The 26,561-nt window shown below is 45.6% G+C and overlaps 1 protein-coding gene and 1 pseudogene across 1 annotated transcript in view; both read right to left on the bottom strand.

Moving 5' to 3' along the window:
- Positions 1 to 24,611, bottom strand: part of LOC129693893 (sodium- and chloride-dependent neutral and basic amino acid transporter B(0+)-like) — a 62,145-nt gene extending 37,534 nt beyond the window's left edge. Inside the window, exons 1-6 of the mRNA XM_055630631.1 lie at positions 24,308 to 24,611; positions 18,924 to 19,055; positions 8,429 to 8,596; positions 7,672 to 7,810; positions 5,474 to 5,606; positions 2,219 to 2,359 (exon numbers count right to left, since the gene is read on the bottom strand). Of these exons, the coding sequence (XP_055486606.1) occupies positions 2,219 to 2,359; positions 5,474 to 5,606; positions 7,672 to 7,810; positions 8,429 to 8,596; positions 18,924 to 19,055; positions 24,308 to 24,566 (972 nt within the window). The 5' untranslated portion in view covers positions 24,567 to 24,611. The remainder of the gene's footprint in view (positions 1 to 2,218; positions 2,360 to 5,473; positions 5,607 to 7,671; positions 7,811 to 8,428; positions 8,597 to 18,923; positions 19,056 to 24,307) is intronic.
- On the bottom strand, positions 21,332 to 22,665 carry LOC129693894 (sodium- and chloride-dependent neutral and basic amino acid transporter B(0+)-like; annotated as a pseudogene).
- Positions 24,612 to 26,561: the final 1,950 nt, after the last annotated feature.

Here is a 26,561-nt window from a genome sequence, read left to right as displayed (position 1 = left end):
TACAAAAAAGCCACCTAAGGTAGCTAGATTTGTTTTTAAATTGACCTCCGTCGATGAGATTATGCACTGGGCCTTATCCCCCTATTAGAATTTGACCCAACGTTAGTCGGTTCCCTCTAATTGTTACCAAAATTATCATATCAGGTCATCGCTGAACAGTTTAAAATAGAATAAAATAAAAGGGAAGGTAAAAGATTTGGATTAAAATAAAAGTAATTATGGGTTAAAGTACCTCGTCAAAAATTACACTTTTCATTTACCTGTATGTTAGTTAATTCATTATTAGTATTTAGTGTTTAAAATATATGTCTAACCTCCCCCACCCTTCCTGCTATATAGTTAATCGTGTTAGTATAGGACATTACGCCTTTAACGTTGGTTGAGTTTATTGCGCGTAATTGGATAATAGGTCATATAGTGTGGAACAGATGCCTCATATCATGGCCATTTCAAAAGGAGACGGTCTCATAGTTCTCCGTGCTGAAGGGTTTGGTGACGAGCTTGCGACCTTGAGCTTTCATATGTGCTTTCAGTTCAGAAGTTTAATTCGGCCTGTGTTATTGAACAACACATTCTTGCCAGATAAGCCTGTCTGGCAACCGTCTGAAGCGTTCTAGTGTCTTAATTGGAACAGAAAAAACAAAGTTCCACAGATAAAATGGCTATTATTCTGTTCCTCCTTGAATTTTGTTTAAAATCTCCTGAGCGTATTTGCAAGCAGAGTCCGAGTCCGTGAATGAGCGTTGCTTGCCCTTAAACGTAATTAGCATTTTTGCTGGATAGATCACGCCATAATGAACTTCAGAATGTCCATATAAAATACTGCTTGCCCTTTTAAACTCGCGTCTTTTTGCCAGAATTTCCCGAGGATAATCCCTGTAGAATCTTACGATATTATCAGCGAATGTAAGATTTTCTCCATAGGTTATATTCTTTAATAGAGTTTCCAGAGTTGAAATATCTAGGAACTTTACAATAATTTGCCTTGGTGTAGCATTATCATGTTTTTGGAAGCGACCCACTCGATGAGCCAGATCTATCTTTAGTTTTTCAGGAAGTTTGAAAACATCTTTAAGTAGATTAGTAATATAATCACGCATTTGAAGGCCGTGTTCAGCACCCTCTTTAACTCCTACTATTCTCAGATTTTGCCTCCTTGACCTGGCTTCTAAATCTTGACATTTCTCATTCAGTTTATTCGTTAACTCCCAATTCGTATCGTGTTGTTTTTTCAGACCTGTTATTTCTTGGCTCATCTGTTCCATTTCACCCTGGATTTCTTCCATCAATTTTTCCATGTCTGTTAATTGCTTCAGCAGGGTGTCATGTTTGTTGTTATAATCTCTCCGCATACTTTCCATTTCATTTGCTGTCCTGGACTCCAAATCTTTAAACTGCTGGTTCAGGGCTACATAAAGCTCTTTTACTTCGCCGCAGCTATTATCAATTTTCTTAGAAAGATTGCCCTCCATAGTGGAGAAGTTATTCTGAATTGTAGAATTCATTTTGGCAAATTGCTTTTGAAGATCTTTTGTAATGTCTTTAAGAATATTAGCTCTTACCGTTTCTTCCCAGCTTTTCATTTCTTTCTCCTTTGTATCACTTCTCGCAGCCATATCGCTTGTAGGTTGTTGAGGTTCCAGCTCCTCTTCCAAACTTTCAAAAGTGGGTTCAGGGGTGGTTTCAAGCTCATCCAGAGCTTTTTGGAGCTGGAAACTGATTGTAGTCTTCTTGGGTCCTCTTTGACCTCTTCTCTTTCTCATCCAGTTTTTACGATAAGATCGTTTTAAATCCCAAATCCACCAGTACCGTTTGATGGAGTCAGTACCCTTGACGTTCAGCAAACCTGATAAGAATGTTTAACTCGATCCTGGCATGGGAGTGGACTTTAAACACGATTTGTCTGGAGGAGAGCTCAGTGCAGCTGCCTTCACTGCTTCATAGCAGCCACCGGAAGTGGACTCAAATAAATTCAACCACACAAAGAACAAAATGGTTGTAGATTAATTTTCTTCAGTACAATTGGAAATTGTCCCTAGTATGTAGGTTTCTGCAGGTGTACGTGATGATCACTGGTCGCCGTGTACACCACGGAATTAGATCTCACACATGAGCACCAATTCCCAAATAACGTTCAGCACAATCAATGAAGGGAAGAAAGAAATAGTTCATACAATAAAAACACATCTAAACCTTGATGGGTCATTCAGTGATTTACCTCAGCATCAGCTAGCTTTGAGAAGTCCGACTGGTTTCCAATATAGAATTCAATCCCTTTCCAGGCTCCCTCCAGGGTCAGTCCCCGGATCAGAAGTACGGTCAGAACCACGTACGGGAATGTTGCAGTGAAATAAACCACCTGGTCAGGGAGAGGGATTGTTAGATTGTCCTGTGTTGTTGGACCACTGAATCCAATTGAATAAAAAATTACATAGAATATAAAAAATATAACACAGGAATGGGGCCCGTTGGCTACAACATCCGTACAGGATTCAAGAGAGTTTATTGTCATGTGTCCCAGATAGGACAATGAAATTCCTGCTTTGCTTCAGCACAACAGAATATTGTAGGCTTAAATAAATACAGAGCAGATCAATGTGTCCATATACTATTGGTTGGCCATCTGTGCTGTGGTTTCCGAGAGAACGCCGCCATCTACGGCCGTCATTTTTGGCCACCTTGCTCAGAGCCCCGCTCCGCCGTATGTGTGCCGAGGATTTTTCCCGTCGATGAAAAATGACAGAGGTATTAATGATTTTACAAAATTCCCCATTCTCTCTGCTGCCCCTGCTGGCGGCAGGGGGGTGGGACTATAAATCCAGGAAGTGGTGTGCCTCAATCAGTGTCTGCAAGCTGGAGGAAGGCAGAGGGTCACGTTTCTCTGAACTGTGAATAACACTGAACATATGTCTGCTCAAATGTAAGTGTCCTTAGTGGTTCTAAAATGCTTGCAGAATGTGTCTATTGGTTCTAAAATGTTTGCAAAAAGTGTTTATTGCTTCTAAAATGTTTGCAAAAAGTGTCTCTTTTGGTTCTACAATGCTTGCAGTATGTGTCTTTTTTGGTTCTAAAATGTTTTTTAGGTTCTCCCCCCCCTTTCCTCTCCCCCTCTTTCCTCTCCCCCCCCTCCTCCTCCCTCCTCTCCTCTCCCCCCCTCTCCTCACCCCCCTATCCTCTCCCCCCTCCTCTCCCCCCTTTCCTCTCCTCTCCCCCCCCTCCCCCCTCTCCCCTCCCCCCTCTCCTCTCCCCCCTCTCTCTCCTCCCCCTCTCCTCTCCTCCCCCCCTCCTCTCACTCCCCCTCTCCCCTCTTGACCCCTCTCCTTCCCCCCCCCCCTCCTCTCCCTCCCTCTTTGTCTCCCCTCTTTTTTCTCCCCCCTCCCCCCCCCCACCATTCCTCCTCCCCTAACCCCCTCCCCTCCACACACCTCTACCCCCTTCCCTCCACCCTCCCTTCCCCTCCCTGCTCCCCACCTCTCCCCCTCCCCTCTCAGTACACCCCTCTCTCTCCCCCCGCTTTTTTCCCCCCCCCCCTCTCCCCCATTTTCTCTCCCCCTCTCTCCCCCCTCTCTCCCCTCCCCCCCCCTCTCTCCCCTCATCCCCCCCATCCCCTCTCCCCCTACCCTCCCCCCTCCCCTAAACCCCCTCCCCTACACACCCCTACCCTCTTCCCTCCATCCTCCCCCCTCCCTCTCCCCCTGCTCTGCTCCCCACCTCACCCCCCTCTCAGCTCCCCCACCTCACCCCCATCTCAGCACCCCCCTCTCTCTCCCCCTCACTCTCGCCCTCTCTCGCTCCTCCCCCTCCTCCCCCACATTTCCCCCCTCACCCACCCTCCCTCTTATCCTCCTCTCCACCCCCCTATCCCTCTTGCCCCTCTCTCTGTGTCTCGGTCTCTCTCTCTGCCTCTGACCCTTCTCTCTCTGCCCTCACTCTCTACCCCCGCCAGCCCCCCCCCCCCCCCCCCCCGCCTCTCTCGATGTGACTGCAAGTTGGGGGTTATGCGTCAGTAGATAGGGTGGTTATGGGGTGAAAGGAGCAAATTAATAATATTAATATAATATCAAGGGGGTAATTAGCGTGAGGGCAGGGGGGGATAGTTAGTGTGTGTGACGCTGCGTGCCGCCTCCCCTCCCCCCCACAACCGCACGTTGGGGGAACAGACCCAACGGGTCTGCACTTGGTCTAGTATACTATTAAAAGTCTCATCTTGTATGTATGTATACGTGCGTGTGTGTCCGTATGTGTTTTTCTACCTTCACCAAATCGTTTAAATCTTTACATATACTGACTCGCATATTCCCCCTCCATGCAATAATCAGGTTCACTTAAGATTTAATTCTATATTTCACAAGTTATTGACGATTCAAGTATTTTTTAAAAAGGCAAAAAATGGTTCTCACACACAGCCTTTTTCCAGGTCTTTCCAGTGATGATGTCACAATCCCACTCACAGTACACCAATCACAATGGGCTCTCAAGCTGCTGAGTGCCACCCCTACTCCACCTTTTCCCCCCTCCCCCCCGGGTCATTCACACCCCCCACTCTCTCCCCCCCCCTCGGGTTATTCACAACCCCCACCCTCCCCCCCGGGTTATTCACAACCCCCAACCTCCCCCCCCCCCCCCCCCCCCCCCCCCCCCCCCCCGGGTTATTCACATTCGCATTCATGGTCGTGAGGAGTTCCTGCATTCTGGGAACTAGTCACGGCCTCATATGGTCGCTATGAATTTTTCAACATGTTGAAAAATTAGCGGTGACTAGAATGAAGCCGCCATGGCAAGAAGCAAGAATTCTCGAACCGTAGGTGGATTGCCAGGATGTCGAGGGTTCTTGTAGGTTGTAGCTAGTGCTGACCGGTGAATGTTAAATGTCCGCCGAGCTTCACAGCGGTGTATCACTGGCTTCTTAAAAGTTGTCTCCATTTCCTTCTCCCCCCCCCCCCCCCCCCCCCCCCCAGCTTTGAAACGATTTACTGTACACTGTGCTTTAGCTGTCTTTTTACAGCGCCAACCTTCCTGTTCATCACGGTGTGTGTCCGTTTCACCTTGGCTTCACCCGTGTGAACCTTTTAGACAGCGCTCCCCCTGCTTGCCCTGTTCCCCGCCTGCATACCGGGGTGGTGAAGGAAGCGATGTGTTTGTGTGCGAGTGTGTTCCACTCTGGCAGTCACCATTCCAGTTGCCGGTGTTTCAGGCGACTGCCGGCAACTTGTCAGTCACCGGGAGTCCGCTGAAAAATTGACTAAGTTAGACAGGCACATTAAGGTTTCATCCTATATTTAATATAATAAAATATATTTAAACTCCACACACAGCACCTGAAGTCAGGATCGAGCCTGGATTTCTGGCGCTATGGGGTAGCAGCTCTACTACCAACACCACTGTGCCGCCCAGGTACATTCTCGTGGAATTGTTGTACTACTTAGCATTTTTTCAATGCTGCTTCAGCTCTTTCTGTTGCCGGTTATTTTACCTTTCCTGAAGATTTGATTCCTCGAGACAGAGTGGCCCCGATGATGAACCAGGCTAGAAGTAGACAGAGAGCCAGGTTCCAAACAATCTCTCCCATCTCATCTATTGACGTTGACCGATGTAGAACCCCCTTACTGAATGACAAGAGAAAGACAAAGGAGATAATGATCGACCAGGAAGCAAACGTTACACATACCCCAGTTTACATTGTAGACTTCAGAAAGTCTAGGGGTGGCACGCACACCCCCATCCACATTAACGGGACGGCGGTGGAACGTGTTTCCAGCTTCAGGTTTCTGGGGGTCAACATCTCCGATGTCCTCTCTTGGACCCACAACACCTCAACTCTGGTCAAGAATGCTCACCAGCGTCTCTTCTTCCTGAGGAGACTAAAGAAGGCCCACCTGTCTCCTCAGATTCTGGTGAACTTCTACCGCTGCACCATCGAGAGCATCCTTACCAACCAGCTTCGTCAAGGACTGCTCTCACCCCAACCATAGACTGTTTACCCTCTTACTCGCCGGGAGGCGCTAGAGGTCTCTCCGTTGCCGGACCAGCAGGTCCAGGAACAGCTTCCTCACTGTGGCTGTTACACTACTCAACACTGTAGCTCGGTGATTGCCAACCACCCACCCCGACCCCCCCCCCCCCCCCCCCCCCCCCAGACACTCCTTCCACTAGGAAAAAAAAATAATTGCACTACTCTGATCATATGCATGTAAATATATTTATTTATTGCTCATATTCTATGTCGCTCTTCTAGGGAGATGCTAACTGCATTTCATTATCTCTGTACTGTACACTGTACAATGACAATAACATTTTTAATCTGAATCTTTGAATCTGACGGCGCTAAACTAGAGATGGTTGAAAACTTCAAATTCCTAGGAGTCAATATCACCAACAACTTCTCCTGGACCACCTATATTGAAGCAACGACCAAGAAAGCACACCAATGCCTCTACTTCATTAGAAAACTTAGGAAGTTTGGCATGCCCCCTGCAACTCTCTCCATTTTCTACAGGTGCACAATAGAAACCATTTTATCAGGATGCATCACAGCTTGGTTAGAAACAGTTACATCCAAGACCGCAAGAAATTGCAGCAAATTGTGGATGCAGCCCAGACCATCACACAAATGAACTTTCCTTCTATTTACTCCATTTATACCCCACGCTATCTCGGCAAGGCCAGCAGCACAATCAAGGTTGAGTTGCACCCTGGCCACTCCCTCTTCTCCCCTCTCCCAGATGTAGAAGTATGAAAACGCACACCTCCAGATTGAGGGAGTTCCTTCCTAGCTGTTATCAGGCAACTGAGCCTTCCTACCACAACCAGATAGAAGTGTCTAATGCCCCTGTCCCACTTAGGAAACCGGACAGAAACCTCTGGAGACTTTGCGCCCCACCCAAGGTTTCCGTGCGGTTCCCGGAGGTTTTTGTCAGTCTCCTTACCTGCTTCCACTACCTGCAACCTCCGGCAACCACCTGCAACCTCCGGGAAAGCGCCAGAGACCCAGATTTGATCCTAATTACTGGTGCTGTCTGTACGGAGTTTGTACGCTCTTCCCATGACCTGCGGCGGTTTTCCCCGGGAGCTTCGGTTTCCTCCCACACTTCAAAGATGTACAGGTTTGTGGGTTAATTAACTTGGAAAAATTGTAAGATATCCCAAATGTGTGCAGGATAGTGTTAGTGTGCGGGAATTGCTGCTCAGTGCAGATTCGATGGGCCTAAGGACCTGTTTCCGCGCTGTATCTCTAAAGTAACCTAAATTAACGTACAGACCCACACGTCTATGGGATGTGGGAGGAAACCAGAGCACCCTGAGAACAGCCATGTGGTCACGGGTAGAACTTGCAAACTCCACAGTGACAGCAGCCAAGTCAGGTCTGAACCCTGGTCACCAGCGCTGAAAGTCTGTAGCTCCACCAGCTGCGCCACTCGCACCCTACAGCATTTTACTTGTTAAACTAGACATTCACCTTTTATAACATCATAAGTGATGGGAGCAGAAGTAGGCCATTTGGCCCATCAAGTCTACTCCGCCATTCAATCATGGCTGATCCATCTCTTCCTCCTAACCCCATTCTCCTGCCTTCTCCCCATAACCTCTGACACCCGTACTAATCAAGAGTCACTTCTAATCATTTTTCCCTACAAAGTGTACCATGTGTGCTCTGTACAGCAAGTTACTTACTCCCAGTATTGTTCGCTTGGACCCTGGTGAGGAACATGGATTTCTGATCCATTGGAACAGGTTTTGTTGTTTGCCTGCAGCCAAGTTGTATTAACGGTTCCAGAATACTCGCCGTCCAGAGTGAGGTTGCAGAGGGGATCTGGAAAATACGAAGTGGGGTTTAAAAGTACACACCTTCTTGAGTGATGACATTTACACTTAACTGTAACATGGAAACAAAAAAGAACTATATTATTATATACATTATATTATATTTCTAAAAAATAGTTAAGAATGACTAGAAAAACAAGCTGTAATCTGTTCTTTTGCTGTGAGCAATACCATCAACCAATTTATTTTTGAAAATTCACTGTTCAACATTTAACACCAGTTCTGATGAACCTGAAACATTAACTCTGTTTCTCTCTCCACAAATGCAGCCTGAACGGCTGAGCTTATTTTCTGGCTTTGTTTTTAGGTTTAGGTTTATTATTGTCACTTGTACTGAGGTATAGTGATAAGCTTTCTTCAAGAGACAAAGCCAATGTCTGCACTAGGATAGAGGTGAATTGGACAGTACCCTAGCTTATGGAGGATCATTCAGAAGCCTAGTGACATGGAGGGGAAGAAGCTGTTTATTTCAAATTGCCAGCATCTGCAGCCTTCTTTTTGATGTTAATATAATATCAATGCCTTAAACCGTCAATCCCACAGCAAAACCATTCCTAGACTGACAAAGAAAGATCTGACACTTTACCCAACAGAGTTCGCTCAGTACCTCTGGGTGTCCGGCTGCAGGTTTCATCCGCACCCCACCAGCTGAAGCAGTCTGACCACGGTAGCGGGGATTGGAAGGAAGCAAACAGGTAGAACAGGCTGTAGGCGATGATGCAGTTGTAGTAAATTTCACCAATTGCCCCAAAAAGGACCATAGTGATCCCCACACCTAGAAACGGAACAGACAAGCGATTATTATAGAAAGTATTTCACGCAGATTCCATTGACTAAACATATTTTGGTTGGTGGCTACGACACGGATGTGGAGTAAGGAAAATCAGATAAATTAGGCAGAGAAATAAAACAGCAGCAACTTAGGACATGGGAACAAGTAGTTTTGTGATCCAAGGTAGCGTGCAGATTGGCTTCTCTGTGTGCATGTGATACAGATTGTACATTACATATCAGTGCCTTAACATTAACATGTACAACTTTGTTCGGAGAGCAGTAACCCTACATGTTATAGAGTCATAGAGTGATGCAGTGTGGAAACAGGTCCTTCGGCCCAACGCAGCCACACCAACCAACAATGTCCCAGCTACACTAATCCCACTTGCCTGCGCTTGGTCCATATCCCTCCAAACCTGTCCTATCCATGTACATGTACCTTACCAGTTTCACTACTCCACATCATTGCAGGAGTAACATTCTCCATGCCTTCCTCCTCAATTGCCAAACCAGTATGCTACCTTTATCGTGTCATGTCTAAGGACATCTTGGTCCCTCTGTATTAAAGCTTTGTTTTTTTAACTTGGGGGAAAAAAACTTAATTTATAAAAATAGATTTTCCATTTACAGTTTATACTAAACCAAGTGGGACCCGTTGGGTCCCAGCATCACACAGGAGGGCTGGTCATCCAACGCAATATTCCACCTCTCCACCAATTCTAATATTGGTGGCCAGTTGGGGGGGAGGAGGCTTTCTGGAGCGCTAGTATGGGTGTTGTGGGCTGAAGGGACTGATTTCCAGAGGACTAGTATGCAAATTGTGCGCCAAATGGATTCTTGGGCTGGCGTCTCAGTCAATCAAGCCTGTTGTGCTGGCAACTCACTCACTCACGGCTGGTAGTTGACTCACGGCTAATCCTTGAAATTCTATTTCAAGCAGGGTATAAGGCCACCAAATTCAAGTGCAGTTTCTTACCACTTCTAGCAGGGTGCAAGCCAACCAAATTCAAGTGCAGTTTCATACCCTTTGAATTAGGGTGCAAAGCCACTAAAGACAGCGAGTCGTGACCTCTCCCTCCTCCATCTTGCAGAGACTGAGCCACACCCACATTTCTGGGTTTTATAACCCCTCCCCCCCACCGGAAAAGGTGTGGCTTTCATGGAGTGATTGACAGGAGAGAGATTCTCAACATTTAAAAAAAAAACTAATAACAATTTTATTTTTCATTGATGGGAAGAATTCTCTGCATCTGCTCAGCAGAGGGGGGATGGAGTAAGATGGCCAGAAATCACAGCCGTAAGTGGTAGCGCTTTATCTAAAATCAATATACAGTGCAAACAGGAAGTAAGTGCATTTACAGTAGTGCCTTTTAACTTCAAGCCAAAGCACCAAAGCCACAATTTGCAGTAAGTAGTGCATTTCAAATTCATGCCACCATTTGCAGTAAGTGGTGCCTTTCAACTTCAAGCCAATGCACCCACGCCACAATTTGCAGTAAGTAGTGGCTTTCAACTTCAAACCACACCCAAGCCACACCCAAGCTACCATTTGCAGTAAGTAGTGCCTTTCAACTTCAAGCCAAAGCAACCAAGCCACCATTCACAGTAATAGTGCCTTTCAACTTCAAGCCAAAGCTCCCAAGCCACCATTTGCAGTAAGTAGTGCCTTTCAAATTCATGCCACCATTTGCGGTAAGTGGTGTCTTTCAACTTCAAGCCACACCCAAGCCACCATTTGCAGGAAGTATTGCCTTTCAACTTCAAGCCACAATTTGCAGTAAGTAGTGGCTTTCAACTTCAAGCCAATGCACCCACGCCCCCCATTTACGGTAAGTAGTGCTTTTCAACTTCAAGCCACGCCCATGCCATAATTTGCAGGAAGTAGTGCCTTTCAACTTCAAACCAAAGCAATCAATCTACCATTTGCAGTAAGTAGTGCCTTTCAACTTCATGGCACCATTTGCAGTAAGTGGTGTCTTTCAACTTCAAGCCACACCCAAGCCACCATTTGCAGAAAGTAGTGCCTTTCAACTTCAAGCCAAAGCAACCAAGCCACCATTTGCAGTAATAGTGCCTTTGAACTTCAAGCCAAAGCTCCCAAGCCACCATTTGCAGTAAGTAGTGCCTTTCAACTTCAAGCCAAAGCAACCAATCCACCATTTGCAGTAAGTAGCGCCTTTCAACTTCATGCCACCATTTGCAGTAAGTGGTATCTTTCAACTTCAATCCACACCCAAGCCACCATTTGCAGTAAGTAGTGCCTTTCAACTTCAAGCCAAAGCACAAGCCACCATTTGCAGTAAGTAGTGACTTTCAATTTCAAGACACAGCCAAGCCAACCAGGGGAGGGGGAGGGGGGAGGGGGGAGGAGTGGGTGGGGGGCAGGGGCACTTTCTGTAAGTGCCATGAACCATTTTAAAACCGGTAGATATTTTTTTGCAAGCTTTAGAACCAATAGACACTTTTTTGCAAGCTTTAGAACCAATAGAGACACTTTTTGCAAGCTTTAGAACCAATAGACATTTTTTGCAAGCTTTAGAACCAATAGACATTTTTTTGCAAGCTTTAGAACCAATAGGGACACTTTTTGCAAGCTTTAGAACCAATAGACATTTTTTGCAAGCTTTAGAACCAATAGACATTTTTTTGCAAGCTTTAGAACCAATAGACATTTTTGCAAGCTTTAGAACCAATAGAGCTTTAGAACCAATACACAACCAATAGGGACACTTTTTGCAAGCTTTAGAACCAATAGAGACATTTTTTGCAAGCTTTAGAACCAATAGACACACTTTTTGCTAGCTTTAGAACCAATAGACATTTTTTGCAAGCTTTAGAACCAATAGACATTTTTTGCAAGCTTTAGAACCAATAGAGACACTTTTTTTGCAAGCTTTAGAACCAATAGACATTTTTTTTGCAATCTTTAGAACCAATAGACATTTTTTGCAAGCTTTAGAACCAATACACATTTTGCAAGCTTTAGAACCAATAGACATTTTTTTGCAAGCTTTAGAACCAATAGACATTTTTTTGCAAGCTTTAGAACCAATAGACACACTTTTTGCAAGCTTTAGAACCAATAGACATTTTTTGAAAGCTTTAGAACCAATAGACATTTTTTTGCAAGCTTTAGAACCAATAGACATTTTTTGCAAGCTTTAGAACCAATAGACATTTTTTTGCAAGCTTTGGAACCAATAGACATTTTTTTGCAAGCTTTAGAACCAATAGACATTTTTTTTGCAAGCTTTAGAACCAATAGACATTTTTTTGCAAGCTTTAGAACCAATAGACATTTTTTTGCAAGCTTTAGAACCAAAATACATTTTTTGCAAGCTTTAGAACCAATAGAGACACTTTTTGCAAGCTTTTGAACCAAGCTTTAGAACCAATAGACATTTTTTGCAAGATTTAGAACCAATAGACACATTCTGCAAGCATTTTAGAACCACTAAGAGCACTTACATTTGAGTAGACATGTGTTCAGTGTTATTCATAGCTCAGAGAAACGTGACCCTCTGCCTTCCTCCATCTTGAAGAGACTGTGTGGCACACCACTTCCTGGTTTTATAGGCCCTCCCCCCTGCCGCCAGCAGGGGCAGCAGAGAGAATGGGGAATTTTGTAAAAACATTAATATCTCTGTCATTTTTCATCGACGGGTAAAATCCTCGGCACACTTGCGGCGGAGCGGGGCTCTGAGCAAGGTGGCCAAAAATGACGGCCATAGGTGGCGGCGTTCTCTTGGAAATCGCAGCACAGATGGCCAAAACCGGTCAAGAACAGACTTTTAGTAATATAGATATTCATATTGTAATGGTTTAGTTTAGAGATACAGCATGGAAACAGGCCCTTAGTCCCACCGATTCTACACTGACCAGCGATCCCTGCACATTAGCACAAACCTGCACACACTAGGGACAATTTACATTTACACCAAGCCGGTTAACCTACAAACCTCTACGTCTTTGGAGTACGGGAGGAAACCGAAGATCTCGGAGAAAAGCCACGCGGTCACAGGGAGAACGTACAAACTCCGTACAGACAGTACCCACAGTCGGGATCGAACCCGGGTTCCTGGAGCTGCATGCGATACAAAGCAGCAACTCTACCTCTGCGCCATTGTGGCTGCTCTAGATTCTGTACATTGGTATTGTGAGCAAGTGGTGTACTCTGTAAGCCCCCCCCTTAGGCATTTCAAAACTTCTAGCATTTGAGGGTTTTTTACACAGGGTTTAGCCACTCAATGTCCAGTGGCAGAGGGACCATGGACAGCAGTCCTTTCCCACAACGCTGCCTTGATTATACGGTATTAACTAGAAGGAGAGGTTGGACAAACTCGGATTATTTTCTCTGGAATGTCAGAGGTTGAGAAGGAGATAAAATTACGAGGCTTAAATAGGGTTGGCAATCAGAACCATTTTCTCGGAATAGAAATATTAAAGACACAGCGCATTCCTTTAAGGTGAGAGTACCAAATTTTAAAGGTGGTATGCACGGCAAGAATTAACATAAAGGGTGGAGCGTGTCTGGAACGTGCAGCTAAGGAGGTGGTTGGGGTGGTTGACACAATAATGGATTTGGAGGATATGGATCACCTGCAGGCAGAGATTAATTTTTCTTGGCTGTATTATTCTGTGTTCTATGTAAAAATGCATCATCCTTCAGTGCACCCCACAGCACACGCTCCTACTGCCTGGAATATCCCTTGTGCTGAAAGAAATATTTTGTAGTTCTCGTTTCAAATATATTTTATGGATTACCTCACATTTTCCTGCATTAAGCTCCATCTGCCTCATTTTTAGCCACTCACTTAACATATTATTTTTGTACTTAGAAACATAGAAAATAGGTGCAGGAGTAGGCCATTCGGCCCTTCGAGTCTGCACCGCCATTCAATATGATCATGGCTGATCATCCAACTCAGTATCCTGTACCTGCCTTCTCTCCTGATACCTTTAGCCACAAGGGCCACATCTAACTCCCTCTTAAATATAGCCAATGAACTGGCCTCAACTACCTTCTGTGGCAAAGAATTCCAGAGATTCACCACTCTCTGTGTGAAAAATGTTTTTCTCATCTCGGTCCTAAAAGATTTCCCCCATATCCTTAAACTGTGACCCCTTGTTCTGGACTTCCCCAACATCGGGAACAATCTTCCTGCTTCTAGCCTGTCCAACCCCTGAAGAACTTTGTAAGTTTCTATAAGATCCCCCCATAATCTTCTAAATTCTAGCGAGTACAAGCCGAGTCTATCCAGTCTTTCTTCATATGAAAGTCCTGACATCCCAGGAATCAGTTTGGTGAACCTTCTCTGCACTCCCTCTATGGCAAGAATACTTCCTTCACAACTTCCCTCCCCACCTTTTGAGGAGAGCGTGGGGCGGCCACGGTGGTGCAGCGGTGTAGTTGCCTTGCAGCGCTGCCTGACAGATCCAGAGACCCGAGTTCGATTTTGACTACGGGCGCTGTCTGCACAGAGTTTATACGTTCTCCCCGTGACCGCGTGGGGTTTAACAAATATCTTCGGTTTACTTCCACACTCCAATGACATATGGATATGTAGGTTAATTGGCTTGGTATAAATGTAAATTGTCCTAGTATGTGTATGATAGTGTTAATGTGTGGGGATCGCTGGTCGGTGCAGATTCAGTGGGCCGAAGGGCCTGTTTCCGCGCTGTATCACTAAACTAAACTCTTTGTATCGTCTACATTATTCACCATTATTACGTCTGAAGAAGGGTTTCGGCCCGAAACGTTGCCTATTTCCTTCGCTCCATAGATGCTGCTGCACCCGCTGAGTTTCTCCAGCCTTTCTGTGTAACCCACCATTATTACTACTTGATTACTAATGCACAGTAGTACATCTAGTATTGCTGCTACTTCACAGCCCAGTAACATGGGCTTGATCCTGTCCTCAAGTGAAGTCTCTGAAGTTTGCATTTCTACTTGTGATTTAGTTTAGTTTAGAGATACACGATTTCTTGGCCCATCGAGTCCGCGCCGACCAGCGATTACCATACACTAGCTCTATCCTACACACTCTAGGGACAATTTTTATTGCATTTATACCAAGCCAATTAATCTATAAACCTATACATAATTGGAGTGTGGGAGGAAACCAAAGATCTCATAGAAAACCCATGGAGGTCACGGGAAGAACGTACCAATAATCGTGTAGGTTTTGACCAAGTGCTTTGGTTTCCTCCCACATCCCAAAGATGTGTGGGTTGGAGAGTTAATTGGCTGCTGCAGAGAGGCCGTAGCGTGTGGAATATGCTGATGGGAAAATAAAAAAGGGATTTGTGTAATTGGCTGCTTGATACGAGTGAGGCTGTGTTTCATGATTCCATGAACTTCTATGCATCCATGAGCGAGAAACATCTCCCTCCAGTCCTCATTTAATACCCTTCTGCTTTTGATTTGTGTTGAGTTGCAGCTTTGCATTTTGTGTCAGTTATATTCTTTCTACCCAACATCTACCAATTCTCAGAAGTGAAGAGTAAACTTAAAACTGAAGAAATACAAGGAACTGCAAACGCTGCATTCCTAAGTAAAACACAAAGTGCTGGAGGAACTCAGTGGGTCAGAACTGGACCGGAAACATAGTCTGTCCATTCCCTCCATAGATGCTGTCTGACCGTCTGAGTTCCTCCAGCACTTTGTGTTTTACTCATAATTAAAACTGAATTCACTCATCTGCAGTGAGCCAGTTGGTAGAGCTTATGCTACACAACGCCAGAGAATCCGAGTTCGATCCTGACCTCTGGTGCTGTCTGTGTGGAGCTTGCACGTTCTCCCTGTGACCATGTGAGATTCCTCTGGCTGCACTGGCTTACTCCCACATTTCAAAGACATGCAGGTTTGTAAGTTAACTGGCCTCTGTAAATTGCCCCCTCGTGTTTAGGGTGTGAATCCAAAGAGGGATTAGGGCCACTTCCTCGGCTGTATCTCTAAACTAAAACACGACATCTCCCAAATGACTGTTTAACATTATTCAATTACATTCCATAATCCAAAAAGTCCCATCGGTATATGTAAATGTATAAATTCTATGTTCATCTATGAAGTTTCAAAAGATGATTGGCTAACATGGGCAGGACCTACACAGTGAATGCTCAGGCTCTGGGTAGAACAGAGGGATCTGGCAGTGCGGGTACATAGTTCCTTGAAAGTAGCATCACAGGTAGATGGAGGTCAAAAAGGCTTTCGGCACATTGGCCTTCATCAGTCTGAGTATTGAATATGAAAGCTCAGTTGCAGGTATAGATGATGAGGCCGCATTTAGAGTATTGTGTTCAGTTTTGGTCACCATGTTATAGGAAAGATGTTGTCAAGCTAGAGTACAGAGAGGTGCAGGTACAGTGAAAGAAGTGGTGCGTAGTGTTCCGCAGCTGAGGTAGGATTAAGGTCGTGTGTGTCAGTTCAATGCCTGATAGTTGTAGGAAAGTGGCTGTTCCTGAACCTAATGGTGTGGAACTTCAGGCTACTATATGTTAAAGCCCGACGTTAAAGCAAGAAGAGGGCATGGCCTGGATGGTAGGAACCTTCATGATAGATGCTGTTCCTCAAGTAGATGCTTTCGATGGTGGGGAGGGCTGTGCCTGTGTTGGATGTCTATCATACGTGTCTATTTATTTATTGCCATTGCTCGTGTCAAGTTATCAGCTTAAAACACTGTTATTCTGAACTGGAGGGCAAGGAAAATTACTGAAAAGTTGTTTAGAGACCACAAGCATATATAAGAAAGGCCAATGACAGTGTCAATAATATTATACACCTTGCAGGGCTCTCTGTTGTCAGCCGGGCAACCTTGGCAGCTTTTTAGGTTGCCAAATGACAGTTTAGGTGGTCATTTACGATGGCTTGCATGACGCGTGCGATAATGTGCTCAGACGAAGTGTGTAGTTACCAGTCGGAATTATGCTTAATGAAGCATTCACATATTATTTTTGCTTCAAATAAAGTCACAAACTAAACATATTCACCAATCAAGACATGATATATACCACAATGACATGCAGCAAAATTATAATACAGTATCTTAACTCTTTTTACACACGTTGCAATGAATGCAATTTCTATTATTTCTTTCCACTTCCAAACAAAAATGTGGTTGGATTATTCAGCGTATGATCAACCTCGGTGAGATCAAGTGCAGGCTTGGCAAACCTCATCTATTACATCCACTGCTCTAAGTGTCAACTGCTCTACATCGGTGAGACGAAGCGTAGGCTTGCCGATCGCTTCGCTCAACACCTCCGCTCGGTTCGCAATAACCAACCTAACCTCAGCACTTCAACTCCCCCCCCCCCCATTCCGAATCCGACCTTTCTATCCTGGGCCTCTTCCATGGCCAGAGTGAGGCCCACCGTAAATTGGAGGAGCAGCATCTCATATTTCGCTTGGGCAGTTTACACCCCAGCGGTATGGACACTGACTTCTCCAATTTCAGGTAGTCCTTGCTCTCTCCTCCCCTTCCCAGCTCTCCCTCAGCCCACTGTCTCCGCCTCTTCCTATCTTCTTCCTGTCCCCCCCTCCCCCCACCCCACCCTCACATCAGTCTGAAGAAGGCTCTCGACACGAAACGTCGCCTATTTCCTTCGCTCCATAGATGCTGCCTCACCCGCTGACTTTCTCCAGCATTCTTTTCCACGCATTCACACAAGTTTTGTTATCCAACTTTCCTCACCCACTTCCAACACATTAGGGACAAATTTACAGAGACAAGTTAACCTACAAAGCCAATGTGGCTTTGGGATGTGGGAGGAAACCACACCCCGCAGAGAGAATTTGCAAAATCAACACAGACAGTGCCTGAGCTCTGCCACAATATTTTGTTTTCCAACACACCAAAAATTATACGTTGATAACTTTGGTTACTAAAAAAATGAAAATATCAATTTTCAGTCTTAAATCTCCAAGTGATGCTATGTCCCCCTTTACAACTACTATATGTTTTAATTCAGTTCAAGACTATGGGGCAGTACATTGGCCATAAAGTTGCTGCCTAAAACTGCCAGAAACCCGGAATTGATCCTGAATATTGGTGCTATCTGTATGGATGTAGTTTGCTCCTTTTCCCTTTGATCGCATGGGTTTTCTCCGGTTGCTCTTGTTTCCTTCCACATTCCAAAGGTGTGCAGGAACCTATTTCAGACCCAACCCAAAACATAATATTGTCCTTTTGTCCAGAGATTCTGTCTGACCTGTTGAATTACTCCAGCTTTTTGTGTCTATCTTCAGTTTGAACCAGCATCTGCAGTTCCTTCCTACACACACAATACTATACGTTAGAACTTTATTAATCCCAGGAGGGAAATTGTGCGTGTGTGGGTATATATATTATATATACACACACACACACATACAAATAATATATATATTTATATAGTTATATATCCATATATAAATATACACCGTTTTGTTTTCTCGTTTATACCATTGTTTACAGAGTACTATATTTACATATTCTGTTGTGCTGCTGCAAGTAAGGATTTCATTGTTCTAACTGGGACGGGAGAGAATAAAACACTCTTGACTTACATCGCTAATGTGTGGGATAGAACTAGTGTACGGGCAATCAGTGGTCGGCGTGGACCCGGTTTGCCGAAGGGCCTGTTTCCACGCTGTATCTTTAAATTAAACTAAAAACACTAAAACCAGAGGGAGTCAAAAGAAGGGTCTCTACCCGAAATGTCACCCAATTTCTTCTATCCAGAGTTGCTGGCTTCCCATTGGAGTTCCCCCGCACAATTAAAACATGGAATAGTCTTCATCCTACCATAGTTACCCAACCAGACATAACTAAAATGAAGGTAGCTTTTTTTCTGTAAGTGATTGTGCATTGGTTTTCAGCGGTCGCGGCGAGGTCGAAACCGGACAGCAATGGTGGCCAGATCTCCCACAATTCAAAGCGAGGGAGAATGTGCCCAGCGCCGACCAGTTGCCGTGGCAGTGCGCATGTGCAGGGCGGCCGATGATGTGCTGGCCGTGGTTATGCGCATGTGCAGGGGGGGGAGGGTGTGCTGGCCGTAGCAGTGCGCATGTGCAAGGTGGCCGGCCGTGCCGGCGGGTGAGGAGCGAGCAGAGAGCGGAGTCCCGGCGGCTCAGACACGGATACGGATACGGATGGCGGACAGAGACGGAGTTGTGACAGAGATAGAGAGCGGGGCTGCTCAGAGTTGAACGGCGAGTGTCCTGCCTGGGCCGGAGACTCCCTAGATTTCGAGGCCCTAGGCTTCAGCCAATGAAGCCTAGTGGTAAATCTGGCTCTGGTGTCTGATTAAAATGACTGCTTAGATTGTGCCAGTAAATCACCACTCACCTTGTAGAATTGGCACGGCTTTCCACACTCCAACAGGTCCCATGCTGGAAAACTGCCCAAAGGAAGAATCTAAGAAAAACATGGGCATTCCTGCAAGTGCCAACATGACTCCATAAGGAATAAGAAACGCACCTGTAAATGATAAAACAAAGCTTGGGAACTATGTCTGCACATTCATGAGACCAGGATCGTTCGTGCTGAGTTGTGATTGGGTTAAGCAACAAGATCATAAGTGATAGAAGCAGAATTATGCCATTTGGTCCATCAAGTCTGCTCCACCATTCATGGCTGATTTATCTCTCCCCCCTAAAGGAATGTCCTTTAATTCTGAGGCTGTGACCTCTAATACTAGACTCTCCCACTAATGGAAACATCCTCTGCACATCCACTTTATCCAAGCCTTTCACTATTCAGTACATTTCAATGAGGTTCCCCCTCATTCTTCTAAACTCCAGCGAGCACAGGCCCAGTGCCGTCAAATGCTCATCATATATTAACCTACTCATTGCTAGGATAATGCTTGTAAACCTCCTCTGGCCCCTCTCCAGAGCCAGCACATCCTTCCTTGGATATGATGCCCAAATTTGCTCACAATACTCTAAATGTGGCCTTACCAGCACCTTATAGAGCCTCGGCATTACATCCCTGTTTTTGTATTCTAATCCTCTTGAAATAAATGCCTTCTTAACTACCAATTGGACTTGCAGATTTACTTTTTGGAAATCCTGCACCAGCACTCCCAAGTCCCTTTGCACATCCGATTTCTGGATTCTCTCCCCATTTCGAAAATAGTCTACGTCTTTATTCCAACTACCAAAATGCATCACTCCACACTTTGCTACACTATATTCCACTTGCTACATCACTGCCCACTCTCTCGGCCTGTCCATGTCCTTCTGCAGAGTCCCTACTTTCTCTACACTACCTGCCCTCCACCTATTTTCGTACAATCTGCAAATTTTGCCACAGAGCCTTCAATCCCCTCGTCCAAATCATTAATATACAACGTGAAGAGTAGCGGCCCCAGCACCCAGTGGCGGACTGGCCAGGGTGTCAGCTTGCCCGATGGCAAGTGGGCCCCTGACGAAGTGGGCCCTCATTGTCTCCTGGCAACCAATATTTTTAGACCCAGTCCACCACTGCCAGCACCGACCCCTGCGGAACTCCGCTAGTCACTGGCAGCCAGCCCGAAATAGCCCCCTTTGTTGTCCGAAGGAAGCCGGGTCTCTGGCAGTGCGCTGCCGTGAGAAGGGGATGGACACATTGGAGCAATGTTGTGAAAGTGGATGGACAGAGGGGAGGTAGACACTCTGGTGAGGATGGGCACCGGCGTCGCTTGTCATCGATTTGCCGTTTGGACGGGGATGTTCCTCCAGGGGAGATTGGAGATTGGGATTTCGGGAGGGGCGACGGGTTGGGGATGGTGGGCGGGAGAAGCGAGACACACGAGATGGCAGCTACTGGAATCCTTAAAACCCAACCCGCTGGACGAGCTCAGCGACTCGGGCAACATCTATGGAGGGAAATGGACCGACGGCGTTTTGGGGTGAATTTGCTTCCTGTCGAGGAACTGGCGGTTCTGGACGAGGATCACTGGTTTTAATAGCTATGTTATCCCGGGAATGTGTATCTCATTGGAATCCATTGATCTCTCCTAGGTCAATGTGGTCAAATGCCCTAAAGCAGGTGAAGTCAGAGGAATGATGTATTGACACTAACTGCCGACGATGAAAGCTCAACTAACCAAACCTATAGGGTGATTTCACAAAAGGTCACTGGAGCGTAGATCCGCACCCACGTGACCGAAAATCTCAAGTAGAGTACATGCTATACATCCGGTACATGTTAGTGAATGGGAAAACACGCACTTTCCCACCCGTTAAAAACATCGAAAACGGACAGCCTTTGTGCTGCAATTTACTGTGCCAGTCGGGGTGACCGTGAGGCACAGCTACCTAGATTTACAGTCCAAAAAAAAGATAGAAACTAAGGTAAATTAAAGAGGGAGCTGAAGGTGCCAATCCAGCGGAAGTGAACAGCGGACATTTGCTGTGGAGATTTAAAGGTCCAAAATATCGGGAATTATCGCGTTTGGTCGCTGAATTTCATCAAAAGTAAGGCATTATTGACTTTTTTATCTTTATTCATTTGTTATATGAGAAGTTTTAAAAGTAAAAAATCCCTCAGTAAAATTACAAAATTGCTCATGTGGGTTCTCAGGTGGGTTTTAACATGCAAAATGAAAATGCTTCTGAAGCTACATTTACCATTTAAATAATGGTAAACTATCAATAAGTAGTTTGGGTGAATGTGCAGGCTTTAAACAAGAAACATTGAGAAATATATTTTGGCAAATAATAAAATGTCCTAATTTTGTCCAACTGACAGCTGACAATTATCCCATTCCTTAGCTTGAGTAAAATTTATTTCAAAATGCATTGATAGTTTACCATTATTTAAATGGTAAATGTAGCTTCAGAAGCGTTCTCATATAGCATGTACTCCACTTGAGATTTTCGGTCACGTGGGTGCGGATCTACGCTCCAGTGACCTTTCGTGAAATCACTCTATTGAACTCCGCGTCCGTGCCTTAGACCCGTGGACTATCTACAGTACCTCCTCCATTCTTGTACGCCAGGTAAGGGAATCTCCAGACGTTGCCCCACAGAATCGTTTGCCCAGAGACCCACAGCACAGCCGATCATTGAGAGCAGGTAGTCGGTCTTCGAGGACCAGTTGCCTCGCTCCACATTCTCGTCACTTTCACCCACATCTCCATCAGTGGCGGCCTGGGGGAGAAGGAGGGAGATTATCGGACAGTTTCCACCCACCGCTCGGTTCGCTGTTGGACAACTCCCAACTAAGGAACAGCAACAAAGAAACAAGGAACTGCAGATGCACCAAAGTACCAGATTACACCGATGATAGACACAAAGTACTGGAGTAACTCTGCGAGTCAGGCAGCATCCCTGGAGAACATAGATGGGTGACTTTCGGGTCGGGCCCCTTCTACAGACTGTTTGCGATGGGAAGGGGGGGGGGGGGGGGGGGGGGGTCCACCCTGTTTTTTCGCAGACAAGTTGGGGACACCGGGAACTGCAGATGCTGGAGCCTTGAGCTGGAGGAACACAGCGGGTGTGAGAGTCTAAAGAGGGGTGCCGACACGAAACGTGGTCTGTCCATCACGTTCACGGGTCTCCAAGTTGTGGCTGATCCTCGGATTAGGTACTCACTGCGTTCTCAGCCGAGCGTGGTGGGCACTCGCACTGTGTCAAGCCCAAATCGACCCTGTCCATTCTGGAGAGTGGCTTGTGTTTGTCAACGTGGTCGCAGCAAGAACATACATTTCAGGATGGCTGAGTCGTAAATCTTTAGCAAGCCACGCCTGCCCCATTAAAAATAAGGCCAGTAGGTTCTACTGCTTCCGGGCATGGACTGCATCCAGCGTCACACCCACATAATCCGCGATCCATCCGCTCAGCCTGTGCGGGAAACGGGTATCTTGATTTAGTTACGACGTCCCCGAGGTCTTCATTAAATAATCTGCATGTCAAAACTTCCCATTGCAAGCCGTATGACTGGAATAGTCCAAAGAACAAAACAAACTCCCTGGAGGCACAAGGAAATGCAGATGCTGGACTGGATTATAAAAAACACAAAGTGCTTGAGTAACTCAGCTGGGCAGGCAGCATCTGTGGAGGGAATGTCCAGTAATGAAAAAGGGGCTCGCCTATTCATCTTCTCCAGTTGCCTTTCCCACCGAGTTGCTCCAGCACTTTGTGTGTGTTTTGTTTAAACCATCATCTGCAGTTCTTTTTGCAATGTCTATTTTGCAATTTGTTTGGTGATTTTCCCCAGCGCACCAACGACATTTTTTAACATGTTCCAGCAAAGCCGGTATTTATTACACAATGAGACACACAAAAAGCTGGAGTAACTCAGACGGACAGGCAGCATCTCTGGAGAGAAGGAATGGGTGATGTTTATTATTGTGCCACAACGCTCCTCTCCCCAAAACAAAGAACAATTGAATTGAGTTGAATAGGATACTTTATTGTCACAGTAATATTCTTTGCTTGCATACCTTGCCAAGGTAAGCAAATAGTCACCCATAAAGGGAGCATACAAAGTTACAAATTCACCTTGCGCCAGTTCCCCATTTGTTCTCCCCCACGCCGGGTCCTCCATTGTTCCTTCCCTCGGCAGTGGCATCCTCACTTCCAAGTGTTCGTCCGCCGTCGCCATCATCGACAGCTGCACCAACTTGTCCACTAACGCTGCCTGTTCCTCTCCGGATGCCTCCATGGCGCCAACCTAGGCCACTGATGGCCGCGGGCTCCGTCGACCCGCGAGGCTACACCTCCAACCCAGGAGGCCCGGCCCGTGAGGTTCCACCCCGGCCCGCGAGATTGTGGCCAGAGTGGTGTAGGTCTTTGATGTTGCTGGCTTGTTGAGGCCGCACCTTCTGTAGATCCCTTCCATGGTGGGAAGGTCAGTGCCTGTGATGGACTGGGCAGCACATTTTGCAATCTCCTTGGTTTCTGGGTGTTCGAGTCACTGAACCAGGCAATGTATCCTTCTTCAGATTTAGAGACAAAAACTGCCTGTAGAATTCCGCAGAGCATCACACCAAAGTGCCACCAATGCCCAGACGGCTTTCCCTGCACCTCAACCCCATGCTGAATTGACCGGCATCTCCGTTGTCTCTGCGCCAACTTCTTCTCTCTTAGCTTCCCATTCAAGGAAGAACTGGAGTGCCTTGTGACATTCCTGGTGGGGAATGAGGTGTAACGGGACTGGAAGTCCATGGAAAAGTGGAGGCCGAGGATTTGGAAGTTATTGGACTGTTGAAGAATGTGTGAGGTGTCTCAGATACAGGTTCATTATGTTGCTTGAAAGATAGATGGGAGGGTGTTGGTGGGTGGAAGGGGAAATGAGGTGTCGAGTTGAGGGAGATCTGTGCAGAGGGGGGGGGGGGGGGGGGGGAGGGCAGAGGATTGTTGGGAGTGGGGCAGGTTGGTTTAAGGCCACAAAATGTTCACTAACAGAGATCGGTAGTGCAGGGAAGGAGGTTGTGATGGTTAATTCATTCTGGTTCCTGACTCACAACGACATCTTTCTTTCCCCGGACACACCCAGTATGCTTTAGGGAGCGGAACAGTCAGCCCTATAGTCAATCGTTGAAATGTTTGGAACTCAAAATGTAACTCGACAATGTAAATGTGTACGGTTTAAACTTGTAAGATTTTTATAAACTTTATTCAAACCACACTTTTACCCTGCATAATAAATTTATGTTTGAATTTAATGCTATTTCTAAATCAATTAATTATTGACCTGATTTCTGCCCTTCCATCTTGAGTATTGTGAAACCTCTACAGTACCTCCTCCGTTCCTGTATGCCAGGTAAGGGAATCTCCAAACGTTGCCCAGACCCACAGCACAGCCGATCACTGAGAGCAGGTAGTCGGTCTTCGAGGACCAGTTGCTTCGCTCCACGTTCTCGTCACTTTCACCCACGTGTCCATCAGCGGCAGATTGGGGAGAAACAGGCAATGGAATCGTGGGAGTTTCACCTTGTCGGACCTCAAGCAATGAGAACAGTTCCCACCCAGTGTGAAGAAGGGTTTCGTCCCGAAACATCGCCTATTTCCTTCGCTCCATAGATGCTGCTGCACCCGCTGAGTTTCTCCAGCATTTTTTTTTGTACCCACCAGTTCCTACCCACCGTTCACACACTGAGCTATTCTCAGTTTACAGCAATCAGATGGTAAGCTGTCAACATCCAGAACCCCCCATACTGCTCCTTTAGAGGCTGAGATGGTGAGAAATACTGGTAATGACAGAGACCTCAAACATTCATTGTCTAAATGAACATTTAAACAATGAAAGGCCTGGATAGAGTGGATGTGGAGAGGATGTTTCCACTAGTGGAAGAGTCTCGGACCAGAGGGCAAGAATAAATGGACGTGCCTGTAGAAAGGAGATGAGGAATTTATTTCCCCTGAGGGTGGTGGATATGTGGAATTCATTGTCACACAGCTGTGAAGGTCATTTAGGTGTATTTTTTAAAGGGGAGATAGTCAGGTTATTGATTAGTAAGGGTGACAAAGGTTATGGGTAGGAGAATTGGGTTGAGAGGGAAAGATAGACACAAATGCTGGAGAAACTCAGCAGATGAGGCAGCATCTATGGAGCGAAGGAAATAGGCAATGTTTCGGGTCAAAACCCTTCTTCAGACCTCAAGCAATGAGAACAGAGGTCTGAAGAAGTGTTTCGACCCAAAACTTTGCCTACTTCCTTCGCTCCATAGATGCTGCCTCACCCGCTGAGTTTCTCCAGCATTTTTGTCTACCTTCGATTTTCCATCATCTGTAGTTCCTTCTTAAACGAGAGGGAAATATATATCAGCCATGATTGAATGGTGGAGTAGACCTGATCGGCTGAATGGCCTAATTCTGCTCCTAAGACTTATGAACTAAACATTTTGCACTTCTTCACAACAGGTGAAACTAAAAAAACATTTGATTGTTTTGTTAATTTAGTTTGGTTTATTGTCATGTGTACAGAGATACAGTGAAAAGCTTTTGTTGCGTTTGTTGCTTGTTAACTAGTCAGCGGAAAGACAAAACATGATAAGTATAAAATGCGGAGTGTCAAGGACGGAGGAATTTAACACAGTTACGATTAAATAGAAAGAAAGTGATGGAATTAAAGGCTGACAAGTCCCCTGGACCTGAAAACTAAAGTTGAGGGTCTTAAAGGAAGTGATGAATTAAATGCTTGTGATCTTCCAGAGTTCTCTGAACACTGGTAGGGACCCAGCAAATTGGAAATACAACACCCTTATTCAAGAAAGGAGAGATAGTAAGTAAGTAAATATTATGTATATAGCACGTTTAAATCAACTCGCGTTGAAACCAAAGTGCTTTACATAAAATAAATAATTAAGTTTCTGTACATCCATCGAAAAATAAAAAAAATAAAAATGACACAACACATTATAGAATTCAACATGAACGCCCCCACAACAGAATCAAAATTTTCCACTGTGAGGAAAGGCAACAAAAATTTAAGTCCTCTTCCTCTATGAATTACCCGAGGTCGGGGCAGATGCAGGTAGCATAACGCTTGCCTTTAGGAAAATGACAGAATCCATTTAGCAAGAGACTAGACAGTGGGACCCATTAGATGATGAAGGTACATCTCTTTGGAGCGCTGTCATCACCAAGTTGTTCAAACTTTGCAGGAAGGAAGACGGCCGAGGACAATAAAGCTTACTTTCCAGAAAAAATGACAAACAAAGTAAAAAACATAGAAACATAGAAAATAGGTGCAGGAGTAGGCCATTTGGTCCTTCGATCCTGCACTGCCATTCAATATGATCATGGCTGATCATCCAACTCAGTATCCCGTACCTGCCTTCTCTCGATACCCCCTGATCCCTTTAGCAACAAGGGCCACATCTAACTCCCTCTTAAATATAGCCAATGAACTGGCCTCAACTACTTTCTGTGGCAGAGAATTCCAGAGATCCACCACTCTCTGTGTGAAAAATGTTTTTCTCATCTCGGTCCTAAAAGACTTCCCCCTTATCCTTAAACTGTGACCCCTTGACTTGACTTCTCCAACATCGGG

This window comes from Leucoraja erinacea, unplaced genomic scaffold (genome assembly GCF_028641065.1).
Source record: "Leucoraja erinacea ecotype New England unplaced genomic scaffold, Leri_hhj_1 Leri_462S, whole genome shotgun sequence".
NCBI lineage: Eukaryota > Metazoa > Chordata > Chondrichthyes > Rajiformes > Rajidae > Leucoraja > Leucoraja erinaceus.
This window is presented reverse-complemented; position numbering and strand designations above follow the sequence as displayed.